Here is a 19779-nt window from a genome sequence, read left to right on the forward strand (position 1 = left end):
TACCCCACAGCTTGGTCCTCTGAGCTGAGCTTTCCCTCATCCATCTCTGTAGGGACAGTGGGTTTCCACCCGTCTGGGCTCGCCTATCAGATCTTTACATCACGATTCACAACAGTCGCAAGTTATGGTTGGGGGGGTCAGCACAGCCTGAGGAACTGTATTAAAGGGCCAAGATGTCAGAAAGGCTGAGAGCGCTGCTCTAGAGAAGTGGTCCTCAACAGGGAAGTGATTTTATCCAGAGGGCATTCAGCCATACCTAGAGACTTTTTTGGCTGTGACAGTTGGAACGTGCTACTCTCATTTAGAACCGGGGAGGCCAGGCTGCCACTGAACGTTATCTCCTACAAATTACAGCCCCTTAAAAAAATACAGTCTTCACGCCCCGCAGTATCAGCATCCTGAGGTTCGGAAGGAAGCCCCACTCCAGGACCAAGGAGCTCTTTCTTGGCTTTGCAGGATGTGAGTGGGATTCAGGGAAGTGGAACAGGCGCTAGGGGGACCACGGAGACCGCTCTCTCACTCGCAGAAAGGGATCCAAGACAGGTCTTCCACTGATGGTCACGAAAACCGAAGAACAACAAGCCACCAACCTCTTCATATGTTATATTTCATTAATAAATAGGTTTTCTTCTTTAAACACAGAACATATAACGGATCGAAGCGCTCCCCCTCCACCCCCCAGTTCCAAAAACAAGAGTCTATAAAACAAATCCCAGCTGTACTGCCCTGAGGGCAGGAAAGTCTGGTGACGACCCCCCCCCCATCAGTCCTGCCCCTGCAGCACCACCACCCCCACATTCTGCAAAAGAAGGGGGTCTGGGGCTTCTCCCTTGGGCCCGGGGGACTTCAGTGAGAAGCGTGTGAATGTGTGATGTCACCTCTCCATGATGCATGGGCTATGCAAAGATGAGGTCTCCTTTTTAGGCCTGGTCAGCCCTCGCCCTCCTGGTTTCAGTGAGGAAGCATCATCTGGGTTAAGCCCCCAAGGGAGCTGCCTCCAGGTTTTCCTACTCTCCAGTCCACTGCCACTTCGTAAAGGGGAAGAGAGGGGACCAAGGACCCCTCCCACCCGAGCCTGTGTGGGAACGATGTGCGGAAGAGGCTTGATGCTGAAGATGAGTCCATCATGTCCCCATCTCCCCAGTACCCATCCTTCCTCTGGAGTAGGGGGGACACTGGGGCAATGACCCCCTCTCCAGCCTAGCGCCTGGCTTGGGATATGATGGCCCTCACTTAAATGTCAGGCCCTCCTGCCAGGCCTGGCCTCTTCTTCAATACCATTCCTGTCTCCTTCTAAAGCCCTCTCTCCGTGGCCATCTGAAAACGTCTCATCCTCCCTCTCCCCATGCCTCTGTACCCCAAGGGAGGAAGTGGGGGGCTGTCTTCCCCGCCTCCGGCTCCAACTTCACATGATAGAACAGCTTTTGGCCTTCTCCTTCTTGAAGGTAGAAGTGATGAGTTCAGAGCGACTGGGAAGGTGGAGTAGTCGCTTGGAGAGGCTTCGGACAGGGCTCTTCGGGGGCACTGGGCTAGGCTTGTTCAGACACACCATGGATGCCGTCCGGAAGATGCTGTGGATGCTCGTCTCCGAGGTGAAAGCTGAGCCCTCCAGGTAGATCTCTGCACCCAACTGCTTGGCTATCGCACAGCCCTGTGGGAGAGGTGCGGTCATGAATGCGATGGTTTAAGGTGCCTAGGGAACAGTATGGCATTCTATCCAAGTACCACGTGTCCTGCGTCCAAATACCACGCGTCCTGCGTCACCCCACTGCGGGTCTTCCCCCAGCCCCTGCCAGCATCCTCAAACGTGAAGACTGACTGCACCTCAGAATCAAAGCGTACTGATGCCGACCAGATGCAGCCGGATGTCTGGGGATGGCACAGGCCTTAGGTCTTAGCGATGGAACCTGGAGCTTCAAGCGTAGTAACCAAAACGACGTTTTAAAAACATTTCTCTCCTGTGAGTGTCTGTATGTCCGTGTGTGTACACACGCACGCCACAGCATCCACGTGGGCGTCAGCGGACAGTTTGTGGAAGCCAGTTCTCTCCTCCCGCCATGTAGGTCTCGGGGATCAAACTCAGGTCATCTACTCTGTGGCAAGTGCCCTTACCCTCTGGCCATTTCTCCAGCCCCTCATGTCAGGATGTTTAAGAGTACCCCTCCCCACCTCAGGTGATTCTAATAAGAAACATGAGCAGACATTCTTATACTCCTGCATGCATTAAAATTATTCCGGGAGCTAGTGAGACGTCTCAGCAAAGAGAAGGAAAGAGTTCCCACCAAGCCCGGCAATTTGAGTTCAATCCCAGAAGTCCATGTGGCAAAAGGAGAGAACCAACTTTTGAGAGTCCACACACGTGTGTGGCACAAACCGCTCACACAATTAAACAGGTAACTAAAAAGTGCCCTCCAGTCTTGTCATAAAAATACAGATTTCTGTATCGTTCTCCCGGAGTTATTTTACAGGCAGGGAGTGCGGAATTAAAAATCCAATGACTTCTTTTTGTTTGTTTGTTTGAATTTGGTTTTGGCTTTTTGAGACTGGGCCTTATCTTGTAGCCAGACTGGCCTCAAACTTGGAATCCTCCTGGCACCGCCTCCTGAGTTCTGGAATTATAAACTATTACAAACCCTCTCCAGCTCTAACAAGCATCTTTAATGAGTCTGATACATATGGTTTCAAAAGGAAAAAAAAAAAACCTTTAAAAATGCTGGCACATGCTCGGGAGAGGCTCATAAGCTAACCTATGGGAGGGCTCTAATAAGTTCCTGCCACCCCAACCCAGGTGACACTTCGCTATTTATAGATAGCCCTGCCTCCAATACTAACTCTATCTTACCTTAGCCTTTTCTATCCTACCCGCTCACGCGTATACATGCATACACACACCTGTACACACACACACATACACACCTGCTCGTAGGAGATGGGTGCCTGCTTCTGGTGGGACAGTTCCATTAGAGTGCTCAGGTCTGTTCGAAGATCTGTCTTGCAGCCAATAAGCAAAACACGTGTGCTGGGACAATAGTCTAGGATTTCTGTTCTCCACTGAGGGTTGGAGCAAACAGGGCGGGGGCAAGGGGAAAGGAGAGAAAGTCAGTGGTGGACAGATACCAAGAGCCCAGTGGCGCCCGTCCAGCGCATTGCTCAGATTATCAGGTCCCAGTCTTCCCTCTGAGTCACAGCCTCTCTGCTGCACTAATGACATCATCTTCCTGCCCATGAGGCCTTTGGTGGCACCAGTGTGCCAACCCAGGATCCTATCCCTTCAGTCAACAGTACAGTCACCAAAAGGAACGCGGGGCAAGTCTCCCACTCCCTGACACACAGATAAAACATGGATCTGTCTTCTTTCCCCAGTCAAAAAGGCAAATAGGACCCAAATACCTGTAGTTGGGAATGAGGCAATCCCTTCCCTAAGATGCTGGGCAAGTCCCACAGGGTTTCCTGCACCGTCTCATCCCGGGCAGATCCCTACCATCCAAGCCAGCTCTTCCACCCGATAATTGAGACCTGACCTGCCTGACTCAGTGGACCGGAGACAACAGTCCACAGAAGCTCCTCCCAAAAGGCCTCATGGCACACCTCTCGAGAAGGTTCTCTGGGCCTTTGGTGCCCACCCTAGCCTGGCTTCTAGGATAGGAGAAAGGAAAGGCAGAAGGCCAAGGGGGACCCAGGTTCAACCCAGAGCCACACGGCTAATAATAAGGCCTCGAGCAAAACGAGTCTTTCCTGGCTGATGGGCAGGAGGATTATGGGACAAGGCCCCTTCTTGTTCTTCTAGGTAGAAAATGTACATTTATCCTCTCCTCTGCCCCCAATCCTGGGTGTTGAACCCAAGGCTTTGCTTATACAAGGGAGGCACTCCCTCACGGCGAATCACCCCGAGTTCCACCTGATTGTTACTCGGACACAGGGTCTCACTAAGTTGTCTGATCTTGAACTTGAACCTAAGATTCTCCTGCTTCGATGCCTGCCATCCCCCAGGAGCTAAGCCAAGAGCAGACGGCGCCCCACCTCTCAATCAGCCTCACCTTCTTGAGTGCACTGTCCATCGTCTCTGGACGGCTGATGTCGAAGCAGAGCAACACTGCATCCGAGTCGCTGTAGCAGAGTGGACGGACATTGTCATAGTACGGAGAGCCTGGTGTCAGGGGAGAAGAGCCGAGAGTGAGCTTCTACGTCTTCTCTGCTCTAGAGGCCCAAGCCCGGGGATCCCTGGGGAATGCCATTCTTGACCCCTTCGTGTCTGCCTGTGTATCGGGGCACTGAGCTATCTCATGGAAGCTTGGGACAGGACCATCTGCCAGGAACACCATTTCCTTTGGTCCTAAAAGAGGAGTAAGCAAAGCAGGTGGCAGAGTCACTCTGAAAGTGTCTGGGTTTCCTACACTGGGTTTAAGATCCACTCATGTCAGAGCCCCAGAAGATGCTGCCTCTGGAGAGACGAGGATTTGTTCCAGGTTCCCTTCACATGCACCTGCCTGCTGCCCAACATTTGCTTCTCTCTTCTGCTCTAGGGTCTCCCGGTGAAGGAACGGCCCTGCCTGTTACATAACTGGCTACCCTGATTCTTTACCTCAGGGGTCAGAACTTCAGGAGGTTGATGGGGGAGGAAAAAAGCATCCAGAACTGGGAGTTTTACTCTTGACCCACTCAAATCAGTTTACACTACAAAGGGCAAAGGGTCTACCGTGGCCCCCACCCCTCCGGTCTCAGGGAGGCGCTCTCAAAGACCAGGGACACCAATAACTGAGGAGTTAGAGGCCAGAGCAAGGGTCCTCGGTAGAGGGTCCGAAGGAGGCAGTTCTGACCCAGGGTCTAGTGGGGTGAAGGCTAGGAGCTGAGCCCGGGCCCCTCCACCCTGGGTAAGGAACAGTAGCAGATTTGGACTCCAGACGATCCGTGCTTAGAATAGCAAGCAGCCCCTCTCCCTGTACTGCAGTCACCATGGAAACTGGGGGGAATCCAAGCTGAGGTGGGGGTGTCGGTCATAAAAATGAAGAAGTAAGGGGGAGTTGGGATAGCTGCCTGCTCCTTCAGCAATCCACCCCCACCTCTGAGGTGAGGCGGGGGCTGGACCACAGCAGCACTGAGGCAGGGGAGCGCGACCGGCCGGTCCTGGAGGAAGGGGAGGGGGAGGGGGACCGAGTCTCCATTTTGGCTCCAAGCAAGCCCCCTCCCCTAAGACTGGCAAGTGAATAACAGAAACAGGTTCAACGCTGGCCCACATGCAGGGAAGCTTCATCCTACACACGAACGACTGACATTCCCTCTGTCCTCACAGACCTAGTTTAAAACAAGCTGATGGCCTCCATCCTTTCGAAATGAGGGGGTGGGGTGTGACCCGGGGGTAAAAAAGACCATCCCGGCTGATCTTCCATTATCTGGGCTGGGATTTAAGGGCTGTTGGGGGGAGGGGGCATCGAGGATGTAAGGAAGAGAGAAGAGCTGCAGCAAGGTTCAGGGAGGATTGGAAGGTGGGAGGGTACGCCAGGAGAAAACCCATACATCACGCAGCCACGCTGCATTCTGGTCCGATCCGGCCAGCATAGCACAGACCAGGATAACCAGAACCCTGTCTCCCTTTTCCTGGAACTGCAATGGGGGGAACCCGTGTACCTGCCTGAGGAATTTTGGTTGCGGGGAGAGCAAAAGAACTGTCATTTTCTGTTTACACGTTTCTTATCCCCAGTCCTCCCAGACCTCAGAATTGGAGAACACGAACAAGATTGCTTCATAGAAGCAGGGTGGCGTGTCTCTCACACACATGCAGGAAAGCCTTAGTAATCTACAGTTTCCCTACAAACTCGGCTAGGGCAAGTAGGAAACGTCCCCTTCAGTAAAGCATGGATTTTTCTTTTCTCTCTCATATTGCTGGCCCTTACTCTTTAATGATGTCTGAGACAGACTGTTCAGAAGGAGGCCCTGGGGTAGAGAAAGCGGGAAGGACTCAGAAGCAAAGCAAACGTTAGCTGAGCTCTCAGGGCTTGGGGGCGGAGAGTGGGAAAGGTAACTACTTTCTACATTTCCTAAAGACAGGGCATCTCCCACTCGCCCGCCAGGCACCGGGAGAATGAAGTAGACCCCGTGCACTCCCCTGGGCACCAACCCCAGCGTGGACATGCCCGACAGTTACTGTCTCCCCCATCCTCCAAGACATCGATGATGCGTCGTCTCAGTCTCCCAGCCGCAGCCTCTGAGTTGCGGCAAGCAGACAGCAGCGGCCTGAGGAGGGATGCGGGAGAGGAGGAATATTCCCTCCAAAGTGGGCGGCTCTCTTCCCCACCACAGCTGCCCCTAGCAGTACCACTCCTACCTCTCATTTAACTTTGCTCTGGAGAACTCGAGAGGGAGGGAGGGAGAGTGGGGAGAGAGAGAGAGAGAGAGAGAGAGAGAGAGAGAGAGAGAGAGAGAGGGAGGAGTGTGTCTATGAGAAAGAGACAGACAGAGAAGTCTGGTGCTCCCAGGAGTACTCAGGGGTCCCTAGACCTCACCATCCAGAGCTGAACTAAACCAAGGACCTGAGTGGCCCCTAGGCTTGCCATTGCCGTTCAGGATCATCTAAAATCATCAATGCCCCAACCAAAGAATTTTTACATTCCTTCCTTCCTTCACTTTCCTGGCAAGCAACTCTATCCTCAAAGCTGGATCTCCCCCCCTCCCCTCCCCGCCCCGGCTGCCCCTTAAAAAAGCAGCAGCTGCCAATAGAGGTGGGATGGGGCATTTGGGGGGAGGGGGTACAGTCTTACCTGAGGTATCCCAGAGACTAAGCTCCACTCTCTGTTCCTCTGTCTCCAAACAGGCTGTGTAATTCTCAAACACGGTAGGCACATAGGTCTGTGAAGTGACAGGAAACACTCATACCCCAGCAGCATGCCCTCAGAACCCTAGACCAAGCGTTGGCTACACATGCGCTCAAACACTAAAATGTCAGGTGATGAGAAGCCCGAGGAGGGGGATACACAGGGGACTGTAGAGGTACTGACCTTCGCTCCCCAGCCTGGGGACAAGACCCCTACATCCTGGCTGGTCTGAGACACATACATTCCCTTTTTCTTCTCATCGCTAAATTTGTGTCCCATTTTTCAGAGCCACAAGCCTGTTTTAACCTCTGTCTTCTGCCCTCTAGTCCCTTGACACAGGTGAACAGGAGCCACCCTCATAGAACCTTACAGGAGGGGCGGGCAGGTACTGCGTCAAGAACGAAGCCCAGGCCCTCGGGAACCTCCAGGTCTCAGGGATGAAGGCAAGTGGGAGGGGATATGCTGGGTAAAGAGGTGAGGAGGAGCCGACCGGGCGGCAGAAGTGGGTCAGGTCTCAGGGGAAGCAAGACAGGGCAGTCCTCCAGCCAGAAGGCAAGGCAGGGTGGGGCGGCCTGCGGGAGGGTGAGACCGCTGTCCCGGACAGGTGGGGATCGACCCCGGAAATGCAGGGGACTCACCTCGGGATAGCAGTCTTTCGCTAGCACCTGTAACATCGCCGTCTTCCCACACTGCACGTCCCCCACCAGCACAAGCTTACATCTGACCACCACTGGCTGCGGTGTCCGTCTCTCCTTCATGGCTGCAGCCTAGGAGGGACGTGGACTCGGGTTCAGTGAGGAGGAGGTCGCCCCTCAAGCGTCCACACTGGTGCCTAGTTGCCGGTTCCCTGCCTGCCTCCAACTGAGGCGGAGGCTCGCAAGGCTCCCTTATAAGTCTCAGACTGAGCCAATCACAAGAGAAGGCGGACTCTGCCGAAGCCAATCCCTAGGGTGGGATCCCCTGCAGCAGCCAATAGCAGGAGACTCCGTCTCAGCTCTCTCTTCTTCCCTTCCCTTTCTGTTAAAGCTGCACGGTAGCTTGCTTCCTCCTGGAAGGGGATTCCCACGCTTTTTGTGTTGCTGTTAGGAGGTCAGGAGGGGACTGGAAGCTAAGCGATCTCTGACTGTCTGAGAGTTAGTGTCTAGACCCGGAAAGAGCGTTGGAGTCAGGCTGTAGGGTCTGTCCCAGGAAGACAGCAGGACCTGCCTAAATTCTGGACAGGTGGCATTTCTGGGGGAAGAAGGTGACTCCTTAATTTTATATAGTTCCTATTCACTCTGGTTCCACTTCTGGAATCTCCTAATAGAAGTCCCTGCTGTTCCCTCCTTTACAGCCCGACTCCCTCAGGAACCGCCTTCACCAAAACAAATCTACAGCTCGTAACCCAGAGATGGGCAAATGAAACAAAACAAATGAGGGAGTCCTTCGAGTAGAAACAGGAGAGAGAAAGACCAAAGAAACTGTTATCTGTTGGCCAGGCGGCTGCTCTTGCCAGGCCGTGTCATGGTGTTTGTTCTGTGGCCTGGCTTCAGCGTCCCGAATGAATCAGGGGCAGGTCTAGTTTCGGGCTGATAGCAACAGACTCTGACGCACTCATTAGTGTTACCTAGTGAGAGTCCAGCCTGGAAGCCGGAGCTGGGCCTCAGGGATCAGAAATTGAAAACCAATCATTTTAGATTGAGATAAACTACAAACTGCCGACTGGCCCTAACCTTCAGAGCCTCCATGGCTTCTGCAGACCCCTCTACCAGACAGAGCTATGGGGTACACAGCTCAGATAAGCCACTGGCAACCAAAAAGTCCCATAAGGCCTCCAGAGAATTAGGGACCAATTTTGGGTCAACTTGAGAACAACCTAGGGTTCTGCCCACCACCCCGTTTGGTTCGTTTGTTTTTTGTTTGTTTGTTTTTCGTTTGTTTGTTTGTTTGTTTAGAGAATCTCACACTGGAACTTGCTCCATATATCCCAGGATGCAATCTTCCCACTCCAGGCCTGAAATTACGGACAGGGCACACCAGCCCTAGCTCATGGTTGTCTTGAGGTCCCTTCTCGATGACAGGTCCCGAATTTCCAGGGTCCCACACTTCTGGAATGTGCCTGGGTCTTGGTCTTCCCCTACCCCCAACCTTTGCTCATCAGTCAGTCTTTGCTGCCCACCCAAGGACATTTCCCTGACATACATGAAGGACCTTTCAAAGGCCCTATGGATATCTAAGAGTAAGACAACCAGGCCCGCAGGAACGGAGAATGGATCGGGCAATACAGTACAGCCAGTATCCCTTTAGTCTATACTTGTGGTTTACAGACTCCTCAGTGGGCTCGCAGGAGGGCGGGGCTGCCCTCTACCCATCTGCGATCACCTCCAGGAACAGCGTCTCTGAGGGAACCAATGGAGTGTCCAGGGTTACCGCACGTGATTGATTATCCCCTCCATGAGATTCTCTGGAAGGTTCTTCACCTTCTCTCCACCGACACTCCGTCCTCAGCCTTCACAGAAATTTCAGTCTCTGGAATCCCTCCCCTTCTGTCCCTTTCCAGCTTCCTGGTGGCCTCTCAGAGCTAAGTGTGGTTTGGAGGGGTTCTATGGTCTGTCTCAACCTGGAGTCCTTTCCCTCAGCTTGACCACTTTCAGTATCGGCCCGCCCCAGTGGCTCACCTAACGTGGGTCTGCAGGTGTCAGTAGGGTCCCCGTGCGTTCTCTTAACCCTGAACCAGGTTTCCTCCAAGTACGACATGAAAGGTTTCAGCATTCTCTTCCCATTCTCTTCCAGAGAGACAGACAGACAGAAACACACACACACACAGAGTAAATATGTAATAAAAATGAAAATCTAAGAAAGCAGATTAGAAACTGCTAAGGGTGGTAGGGTGGAGGGGAGACGGAGGGACATTACAAATCCACTGAACCGGGCTGGAGAGATGGCTCTGCGGTTAAAAGCACTGGCTGCAAATAAAAAATACTCAAGTTAATAAAGATTAAAAAAAAAAGGGGGTGGGGTTGGGGATTTAGCTCAGTGGTAGAGTGTTTGCCTAGGAAGTGCAAGGCCCTGGGTTTGATCCCCAGCTCCGAAAAAAAGAACAAAAAAAAAAAAAAAAAAAAAAAAAAGCACTGGCTGCTCTTCCAGAGGTCCTGAGTTCAATTCCCAGCAACCATGTGGTGGCTCACAACCATCTGTGATGAGATCTGATGCCCTCTTCTGATGTGTCTGAAGACAACTACAATGTACCTTTATATAATAAATAAATAAATCTTAAAAAAAAAAAGAAACAAATCCACTGAACCACACAGCCCAAACTGGCAAACTGTTATTGTGTGTGTGCTTTATCTCCACAGGGCAAAGTTATGCTCAGGCTGGCGTGCTTTAACTCACAGAACACACACACACACACACACACACACACACACACACACACACACACACACACTCAGACTTTAATAGACAGAACACTTGCCTCGAGGAATCCAGGCACAGAGCACTGGGTTCGCGGTCCCTAGGGCTACCAGAACAGACCATAATCTAGGTGCGATGGTGCATAATCTGTTACCCCAGTGTGCAGGAGGTGGAGGCAGGAGGATCAGGAAGGTCCACTACATAATGAGCTTGAGGCCATCCTGGGCTACACGACAGCCTGTCTCAAAAACCAAACAAACCAGGAGTTGGCCACCAATCCTGATGCTCTGAGTTCAATCCCTTAGGGGCCCATGTGGTGGGAGACCTGACTGTTACAACTTGCCCTCTGACCTACACTCCCAGGCAAGCACACGCAATAGAGGGTGCCATTTATAAGGTTTGTTAAAGCTTTCGGAATTCATAGAAGACTGAACTCCTCCTTCTCCCACTTCTTCCTCTCAAATGCTGGGATTACAGACAGGCATAGGTTTCTGCAGCTGGCCCCTAGCTTTTTTTATAGCCTCAATTATTTTCTCCTTGAAACTTTTGGTTTGCTAGCTAAGGTTTGGTTGTTGTTTGTTTTATTGTTTTTGTTTGTCTTTTTTTTTTTTTTTTTGAGACAGGGTTGTTCCTTTTTGTAAAAATCCTGGCTGTCCTGGAACTCACTCTGTAGACCAGCCTGGCCTCGAACTCAGAGACCCACCTACCTCTGCCTCTCAAGCTCAGGGATTAATGGTGTATGCCACTATGGCTGGGCTGGAAACTTTTTTTTTTAAAATCCCATTTCTTTTTAAAGGATTTTTAAAAGTAAACTTTATGATAAAAAATTACAAAAAAAATTATTGCACATTAAAATTAACCAGAGGAGGACTAGAAAGTCGGCTCAGCAGCTGCTGCTCAGAGGACCCAGGTTTGATTGGCAGCACTTACCTGGGGGCTCAACTGTAACTCTGGTTCCAGAGGATCCAATGCCCTCTTCTGACTTGGGTGAGCACTAGACCCACGTGCAGCGTGTATATGCACACGCTGGCAAAATGCTCATACACATAAAACAAAATGTAAAAGCTAGCCAGACAGACCCAAAGTCTATACATCTCAGTGAACGTCTAAGCAGAATAGCATTTGGTGTGGAAGCTGCTGGGCTCCATGTTGGATTTTACACTTTCACTACAGAATGTATTTTTAGCCATCTCTACAGAAAATGAAAAATCCGAGACAGAGTTAGAACTAGAAAACCAATTTAACTTGATTTCCTTTCTCGTAACTCATGCCCATTGTCAACAGCCAAGTCCTTTGCTGTCTCCTGAGTTTTAAATTTTGCCTTTCCTGTTCTCTTTTCTGCAGTGCCCCAGCGTACACTTGTTACTTATATACTACGGTGCTGCTTCACCTCGCACGCAAGGGAGAGCACGAGATTAAGTGACCTCACTTAACATTATATACCCTAATTCCACCCATGTTCCTACACGTTTTGCAATTAAATAGTATTTTGTGTGTGTTGGGGGCGGGGAACAGTGGATAACTTGTGGGAATTGGTCCCCTCTCTCTTCACCATGTGGGTCCTGGGTATGGAATGTGGGGCACCAGGCTTGGCAGTGAGAACCTCTATCTGCTGAGCTGTCTCGCAGCCCACGAGTTGCTTTAAGAAATGAGGTTGACTGTTCCCCCAGCATTTGGAATCTTGCCAATGGATTGATCGTATCTCCAACAGTGTCATTTACAAGTTAAGGAAAATTTTACCCCAGCCCTGCTCTCATCACCGCTTGAACTCGCAAGCTAATTCTTTTTTTTTTTTTTTAAGATTTATTTTGTTTATTATATATAAGTACACTGTTGCTCTCTTCAGACACACCAGAAGAGGGCATCGGATCTCATTACAGATGGTTGTGAGCCACCATGTGGTCGCTGGGATTTGAACTCAGGACCTCTGGAAGAACAGTCAATGCTCTTAACCACTGAGCCATCTCTCCAGCCCGCAAGCTAATTCTTTAAAACGAGTCTTGTGAAGAGTCTTAAACAAAGGTGGAGATGAAGCTTCTCTTGCCTGAGTTAGAGTTGGTGTTTGCCATGGGGCTCATTCTGCTCCTACTCCTGTGAAAAGGATAAACCCTGGGAACACAGTTTAAAGCCACTAAATCCAAGTAATATTTTCTTTTTTTTTTTTTTTTTTTTTTTTTTGGTTCTTTTTTCGGAGCTGGGGACCAAACCCAGGGCCTTGCGCTTCCTAGGCAAGCGCTCTACCACTGAGCTAAATCCCCAACCCCCGAGTAATATTTTCTACACACACACACAGACACACACACACACACACACACACACACACACACAGACACACACACACACACAGACACACACACAGAGACACACACATATACACACACAGACACACACAGACACACACAGAGACACACACACAGAGAGACACACACACAGACACACACATTTATACACACACACACAGAGACACACACAGAGACACACGCACACACACACGCGCGCGCGCACACACACAGAAAAAAGAGAGACAGAGACAGAGACAGAGACTGAGTCACACACGCGCACAGAAAGAGAGATAACACCACGTGCTCAAACCTCAGAACTGCCTTTATCTTTTTTCCGGTTCTGATTACTCTGATAAGTTCCCATTCTGGGACAGACACATAATACACAAAGATGTTCAGGGCAGCAGCAAATTAAAATTCACCCTGATTTTACCAAAGAGTTCACAAGCCCAGAACCTTCTCTGCCCTAGGGACGCTTGCAAAGAGACTCCAGGCACCTTGCCACCTGTGCCTTCCATGCGTCTGAATAGAGTCACACCCACTCTCAAGGTCCCCGAAAATAACTCGCTCCTTAGGGAACGTAGCTGCACTCCATAGTGGGGTTTGTAACTTCTTCTGATCCCTGAAGCCTCTGCCTTTCCATGGTCAAACACGCAAACAGCAGGGTAGGTAACTGGACCATAAGAGCAGTGACTGTGAGGGATGTGGTTAGGGGATCATCCAAGACCCTGGTTTTACCGGGGCCAGGAGGATTTTGGATGCTCCAAGGTGCTTGAGCATGGTCAAGGACTGAAGAATCCTGTCAGGAATGGACAGTGCAGGGTAAAGAGTGGAGAAGTTTGCTGGGGAACAGGAGCTGGAAGGGAAATCTGCTGCTTAAGTACCATGAAATTCATCTCAAAGGCAATGATACGGGGTTTACTCCCCAGAGAAATACATAGATGTGTACGCAACGCAGTCTTTTCTTCTTTTAAAAAAACCACGACGAAAAACGTGTATGTAGCTGTTTTGCCTGCATGTGTGTCTGTGTGACCCAGGCTTGCCTATTGACCACAGAGGCCAGAAGAGGTAGACCCCCCGGAATTAGACAGCTGTGAGCTGTCTTGTGTGTGCTGCTTATTGATGGGAATTGAACCTGGGTCTCTAGGAAAACAGACAGTACCCTAACCATTGAGCTATTTTTCGGGCCTTATTTATTGTTTTAGACAAAGCCCTATTATATAGCCCCAGCTGGATTGGGACTCACTATGTAGATCAGGCTAGCCTTCAATTCACAGAGATGCACTGAAGTGCTGGGATTAAAGGTGCGTGCTACCCTGCCTGGGTAGCGCCCATTGTTCTATATTGTGAATGTCTTCCAGCCAAAGGTGACCAGCAGGCATCTGCAAAATGAGCAGCAAGTTTATTGGTTCATCTCAACAAGGATACACACCGAGGCAGAATGTGGCCTAAACAATGTTAGCTTAAGGTTAGATTTGGGAATGGACTTAATTTTGATGACCTGGGATTGAAGTGGAGGCAATGCCGCTTTGCTCTGACTGGACTCCTTCGGAAAGGGAAACATTGTAAGCAGGATGAAGCCAGGCTAAAGCTCTGACTTGCGGAGGAGCAGCAGCGTAGCCGGGGCAGGCGAATGTGTTCTTATTCTCGTGGCTTGAACAGGTTATTTTGTTTCCATTCAGATCAGATTACAGAGAAGATCTCTCTGTCTTCAGCTATTACCCTCACAGAATGGCCTTTGCCTGACTGTAGTCTTGTGTGAAATGGCTTATGTTCAACCGGAAGAAAGCAAAGCATTGCTTGGAGTGCCCACCGGATACCCAGCGGGGGTGGGGGGTGAGGGGTGCACTTTCCACCTTGGCTACTCCCTTGCTCCACTTCCTGGTAGGCGGGCCTGTTCCCGACATTTGCTGAGTCAGCAGAAGGGAAACCAGACCTGAGGGGACTCTCCCAAGAAAATAGCCAAGAAATAGCACTGAGTTATGAAGCAATCAGTGACAGCATGTGGGAGCTGGACAGAGTATAGGGAATGTTCTAGACTCTAGAATCTGTAAGAGTAGCCAGGCTTGGAAGTAAAGGATGTAGGTCCAGAGAAGACTATGGTTGGTGTTGGGATGTGTGTGTGTGTGTGTGTGTGTGTGTGTGTGTGTGTGTGTGTGTGTGTGTGTGTGTGTGTGAAGTAGGTAGGTATAGGAGGAGGAGAAGAAAAAAAGAAAACAGCATGCGGGGGGCTTGTGCTTGTAAATCCCAGCTACTCAGAGGACTGGGGAGGGAAGATAATCCCCAAAGCCAGCTTGGGCAGCAGTGAGTTCAAGACCAGCCTGGGCAAGAAAGTTAGACTCTGTCTCAAAAATCAAAATCAAAAACAGAGACTGAAGGGTTAAAATTTCTAAAAGTTAGTCATGAACAAAGTCCAGACATGCCTGAGAGAATTTGAGATAGGGCTCACTGGCCTGACTATCAACTCCCAAGGACACTGGCCATCTGGAGCCACCCCCTCCCCTTCCTTCACTCCCTGAGGATGGGTCATCCCCCTGCTGCAGTGAGATGAGTTGCCCTGCCCACATTGCTGAGATGCTAGATTACACGTATGCTTTGTTGATGTAACTCCGTGCCAAAAGTAACTGTGCACCCTTTGTATTAGCCAATTATGTGTATTCACACGAAACCCCTGGTTTTCCCTATATAAGCTCCTGCCTAGAGAGGCTCGGGGCTTGACTCAATCTCCTGTGTGAGATACGTGTCAGCCCGAGATCTCGTAAATAAAACTGCCTCTTGTTGATTACATCAAGACCGGCTTCTCGTGTTTCCTGGGGGTACCTCAACCCGTGACTGGAGCGAGAGTCTCCCCAAGTCTGGGGGTCTTTCAAGACAAACCAACCAACCAAGCATTCTTTAGTGCTGAGGGTTTACCTCAGAAGCAGAGTTCTGGTTTGACTTTATGAGACACTGCTTTCAATCCCCAATACCAAAAGGGGAGGGGAAAAGGAGGGGAGAAGGGGGAGGGGAGGGAAGGAGAGAGGAAGCCACTTGAGGTTGAGCAAGGGTTAGTGGGGAAGTACGGAGCGCTCTCAAGGATGGGCTGGGGCAGAATTAGGGAGGAACTGAAGGGAGTGGCCGTGAAAAACCTGTATCTGTCCCAGTGGAGCTAAGGTAATGGGTGGCATGCTGGCAGAGAGGGCTGGATGGGAGCTGAAGGACACTACTCAGTAGCGGTCATCCATCTGCCAGCAGCAATGCTGAGGAGACTGGAGAGAGCACGGCCTGTGAGTCTTCCTGTCCCCTTAAGTTTCCACACCAGGGCTAAGCCAAGGGGTGTGGGAGACATTTGAATACAGGCACACAGCCTGGAGCCATCACACCAGGGCCAAGGCAGTTCTATTACTCACAGGTTCAAAGGTTTCTTGTGAAGTTGTTTTCTTTCTGTTTTGAGACTAGGTCTACTATGTAGCCCTGGCTGTCCTGGAACTCCCTATGTAGACTAGGCTAGCCTAGAACTCCCAGGGATCTGCCTGCCTCTGCCTCAGGAGTGCTCAGACTAAAGTTGTGTCCTACCACACCCACTCTCCCTTTTCTGTTTGAGACAAGATTTGATGTATTTCCCAGTCTGGCCTCAAACTTGTGGCAGTCCTCCTGCCTCAGCCTCTCAAGTTTTAGGACTTCAAATGGGTACCACTAAACTGGCCTCTTCCTTCTCTTTCTAGTGCTGGGAATCAAGCTCAAGGGTTTAAATTTATTAGGCATGTATTCTACCACTGAACAAGCTTCCTCCCTGGTCTTTTGTATACTGGATCATATGTAGATAACTGTTAACTGTGCCTGGCCAGAGTTTAACAGAGTAGTGGGAGAGGCAGATAACTGAAGTAGTTCTTTAAAAACAACAACAACAACAAAAAACAGTTGTTAACTGAGCAAAGACGGCGCCTGTGCATAATCTCAGAACTAAGGCAGACTGAAGTAGGCAGATCAAGAGTTCAAGGCCAGCCTTATCTACATTCCAAATTTGAGGGCCAGCCTGGGCTAGGCAAGATCCAGAGCAATCAAGCAAGCAAAACGAACAAGAACAACACAGTATTGAAATTTGAGTTCTGAGAGACCCGGGGAATGTCTCACAGGAGCCTCTGTAGAGGAGGGTGGGTGATAGACAGGCTAAAGCCTCAAGTCTGCAAGGGAGACAAGGATTTTCAGAAGCCCATGCTAGGCCAGATGGAAATTAGGGATGAAGGCCGGAGGAAAGAGAACAGAAACCTGAAAGCCCACATCAGGCCCATGCAGCAGCCTACAGGTGCCTGTAACCGTCCCTTTTGACTACTTTATTGGGTTCTTATATCTACCACCCTTCTCCACCCCAATTCCTTCCAACACCCCAACACTAGGTAGGTAAGAAAGAAGGTTAGAGGGGAAAGGGGCACAGACCTCTTTAGACTACTTCCTGCTGATCAGGGGCATCGAACTCCTTGGGGCAAGTCCAATAGTCAAGATATCTCCAACCAGCAACCCAGCAACCAGCAACCAGCAACCCAGCAACCCAGCAACCCAGCAACCAGCACCCAGCAACCCAGCAACCAGCACCCAGCAACCCAGCAACCAGCAACCCAGCAACCAGCACCCAGCAACCCAGCAACCAGCACCCAGCAACCCAGCACCCAGCAACCCAGCAACCCAGCAACCAGCAACCCAGCAACCAGCAACCCAGCAACCAGCAACCCAGCAACCAGCAACCCAGCAACCAGCAAAAGCAGCATCAGGGACCAGCAGCCACAGCAGCAGCAGCTACAGCAGCCTCTCAGGGCTCTGGCATTTTACACCCTTTCTAAAGTGTGCCCCCCTCCCCAAACCCCAGAATTCCAAACTTCACATAATCACAGAAACTATCTGCAGCTGGCAGAACGACGCCCCTGCCAGAGCCTGAGACAAATCGTAGTCAGCTGCTGTGGACAGTCTGAAGCAGCCCCGTATCCCATACCTGGGATTCAAATGAAAACGTATTCATATAACATACCTGGTTTTTAAAAAGAAACCAAAATTCTCTCTACAGGTTCCAGGAAAGGAGGAAAGTGTGGGTGGGGAACAAGGCTATAGGAGTGTCTTAGGCAGGCCAAGGGTAAGCAGAGATCAATCAGGGAGCCGCATCTCACCTCAAGGACAGAGGAAAGTGGTCAGATGCCAGTGTGCAAGTTTAACATCTGTAACTTCAGGTCCAGAGGCTCCAACACCAACACCCTCTTCTGGCCTCTTCTGGCACTGCACACACATGGTGAACAGATCTGAATGCAAGCAAGACACCCATACTCATAAAAACAATAACTAAGGCTGGAGAGATGGCTCAGTGGTTAAGAGCACTGACTGCTCTTCCAGAGGTCCTGAGTTCAATTCCCAGCAACCCCATGGTGGCTCACAACTATCTGTATTGGGATCCGATGCCCTCTTCTGGTGTGCTTGACTGAAGAATAACAACAGTGTACTCACATAAAATAAATAAATTAAAAAAGACCCAATAACCAGGCTGGAGAGATGGCTCAGTGGTTAAAAGCCCTGTCTGCTCTTTCAGAGGTCCTGAGTTCAATTCCCAGCAACCACATGGTGGCTCATAACCATCTGTAATGAGATCTGGTGCCCTCTTCTGACCTGCTGGTGTACATGCAGGCAGAACATTGTATACATAATAAATAAATAAATCTCTTTTAAAAAAAAAAAACCCAATAACCAATAGTAATCAATGCTAACAATGATAATAATAGAGAAGCGGGGGTTGGGGATTTAGCTCAGTGGCAGAGCACTTGCCTAGCAAGCGCAAGGCCCTGGGTTCAGTCCCCAGCTCCGAAAAAAAGAATAAAAAAAAAAAAATAGAGAAGGGGGAGCCTTGAGGGCTGGGAATGTACCAGATTTCATCTTGGTGGTCAGTCCAGGATCCAGGACGTGGGGCTCCATGTAGAGGTGGTTAGTGTTATTGAGCAGATGTAGAACACTCAGCCTCTGAAGAGAGCCAGAGGTGAAGCATCACTCGAACCATCACAGGGGGGCCTGGATGCAGCTGGAGCCTCCCATCCTGAACAACGCCAAATCCGGGGAATGGAGCACTCCCTTTTTATTGAAAGTACACATTTTTTAGCGAGCACATATATGTATATGCGTGCCAGCATAACTGTGCATGTAGAGGCCTCAGGACAACATGTGGAAACTGGGCTCTCTTCCTTCCTTCACCATGTGGGTTCTGGGACATGCTCAGGTTGTGAGGCTTGCCGACAAGCTCCTTGATCTGACGAACCACTTAGCTGGCCCTCCTCCTGCATTTTAAAAACCGATTCATTTTACATGCATGAGTATTTTGCCTGTGCATATATTTCTGCACCATGTATGTGTCTGGTGTCTTCAGGAGTGAAAGGGAAAAGGTGGTGGGGGTCTCTACACACTCTGTAACTGAAGCTACAGTTGGTTGTGAGCCACCATGCGGCTCTCACCACGTGGGTGCTGGAAATCGAACCCAGGTCCTCTGCAAAAGCAACAAGTGTGCTTAACCACTGAGACGTGGCACATATTTGCTCCTTTCTGTATCAGTCACTGTTCTGCTGCTGTGATAGAACGCTCTCCCCAGGGCTGTGCACTTCCAAGGTTGAATGGCTGTAGGCGGCATCGTCATCCTAATCACCCCTTATGACAGAGAAATCTGATGCCCTCTCTGTCCTGTCCAGCATGGTTTGGTCCTGGAATCCAGACTCGGGGGAGGGGGGGATGAAGGAATGAAGGAAGGCATGGACACAGGACAGCAAAGCTGGGCCATTAGGTAGACCATGCTCTCTCTGAGGGAGTGGAACCGACCATACAACCCCTCAGATCCTCAGTGTGTTTACTGAGGTACAGTGGGAAGGAGGGACTAGCTAGTCTCCTCAGAGGCCTCTGTAGGGAGCTGTCTCAGGCTGCAGTTGTTCTGGAAGAAGAGAGCTGTAAGAGATGCTTTCGGTCAACATTCATACCCGGACCCTATGGAGGAAGGTTTTCTCAATCCCCGCGGGTCTGAGGTATTGGCCCCTGTGTGTCTTAGTCGCTGTCTGATTATTGTGAAGCGACACCATGACCGTGGTCATGCTTACAAAAGAAAGCACTTCCCTGGGGGCTGGCCTACAGTCCTAGAGGTTTAGTTTACTGTCATCACAGTGGGAAGCAGGGCCTCACACGGGCAGGCATAGTGCTGGGGAAGTAGCCCAGAGTTCTAAATCCGGATCTGTAGTAGGCAGCAGGGGATGGGGGTGGGGTGGGAGGTGGGGTAGGGGGCGGGGAGCACCATTGAGCCTAGC

General features: G+C 50.5%; 2 protein-coding genes across 6 annotated transcripts in view; one reads left to right on the forward strand and one right to left on the reverse strand.

Moving 5' to 3' along the window:
- Positions 1-19779, forward strand: part of Tuba1c (tubulin, alpha 1C) — a 441616-nt gene that overhangs the window by 62760 nt on the left and 359077 nt on the right. The gene's annotated exons all lie outside the window — the stretch shown is intronic.
- On the reverse strand, positions 588-7659 carry Rnd1 (Rho family GTPase 1). Its single transcript, NM_001013222.1, is given in 5 exon segments — positions 588-1651; positions 2917-3051; positions 4038-4147; positions 6756-6843; positions 7448-7659. Coding segments are annotated over 5 exon segments (699 nt in total). The 5' UTR covers positions 7568-7659; the 3' UTR covers positions 588-1405.

The sequence above is a fragment of the Rattus norvegicus genome, chromosome 7 (genome assembly GCF_036323735.1).
Source record: "Rattus norvegicus strain BN/NHsdMcwi chromosome 7, GRCr8, whole genome shotgun sequence".
NCBI classification, from domain to species: domain Eukaryota; kingdom Metazoa; phylum Chordata; class Mammalia; order Rodentia; family Muridae; genus Rattus; species Rattus norvegicus.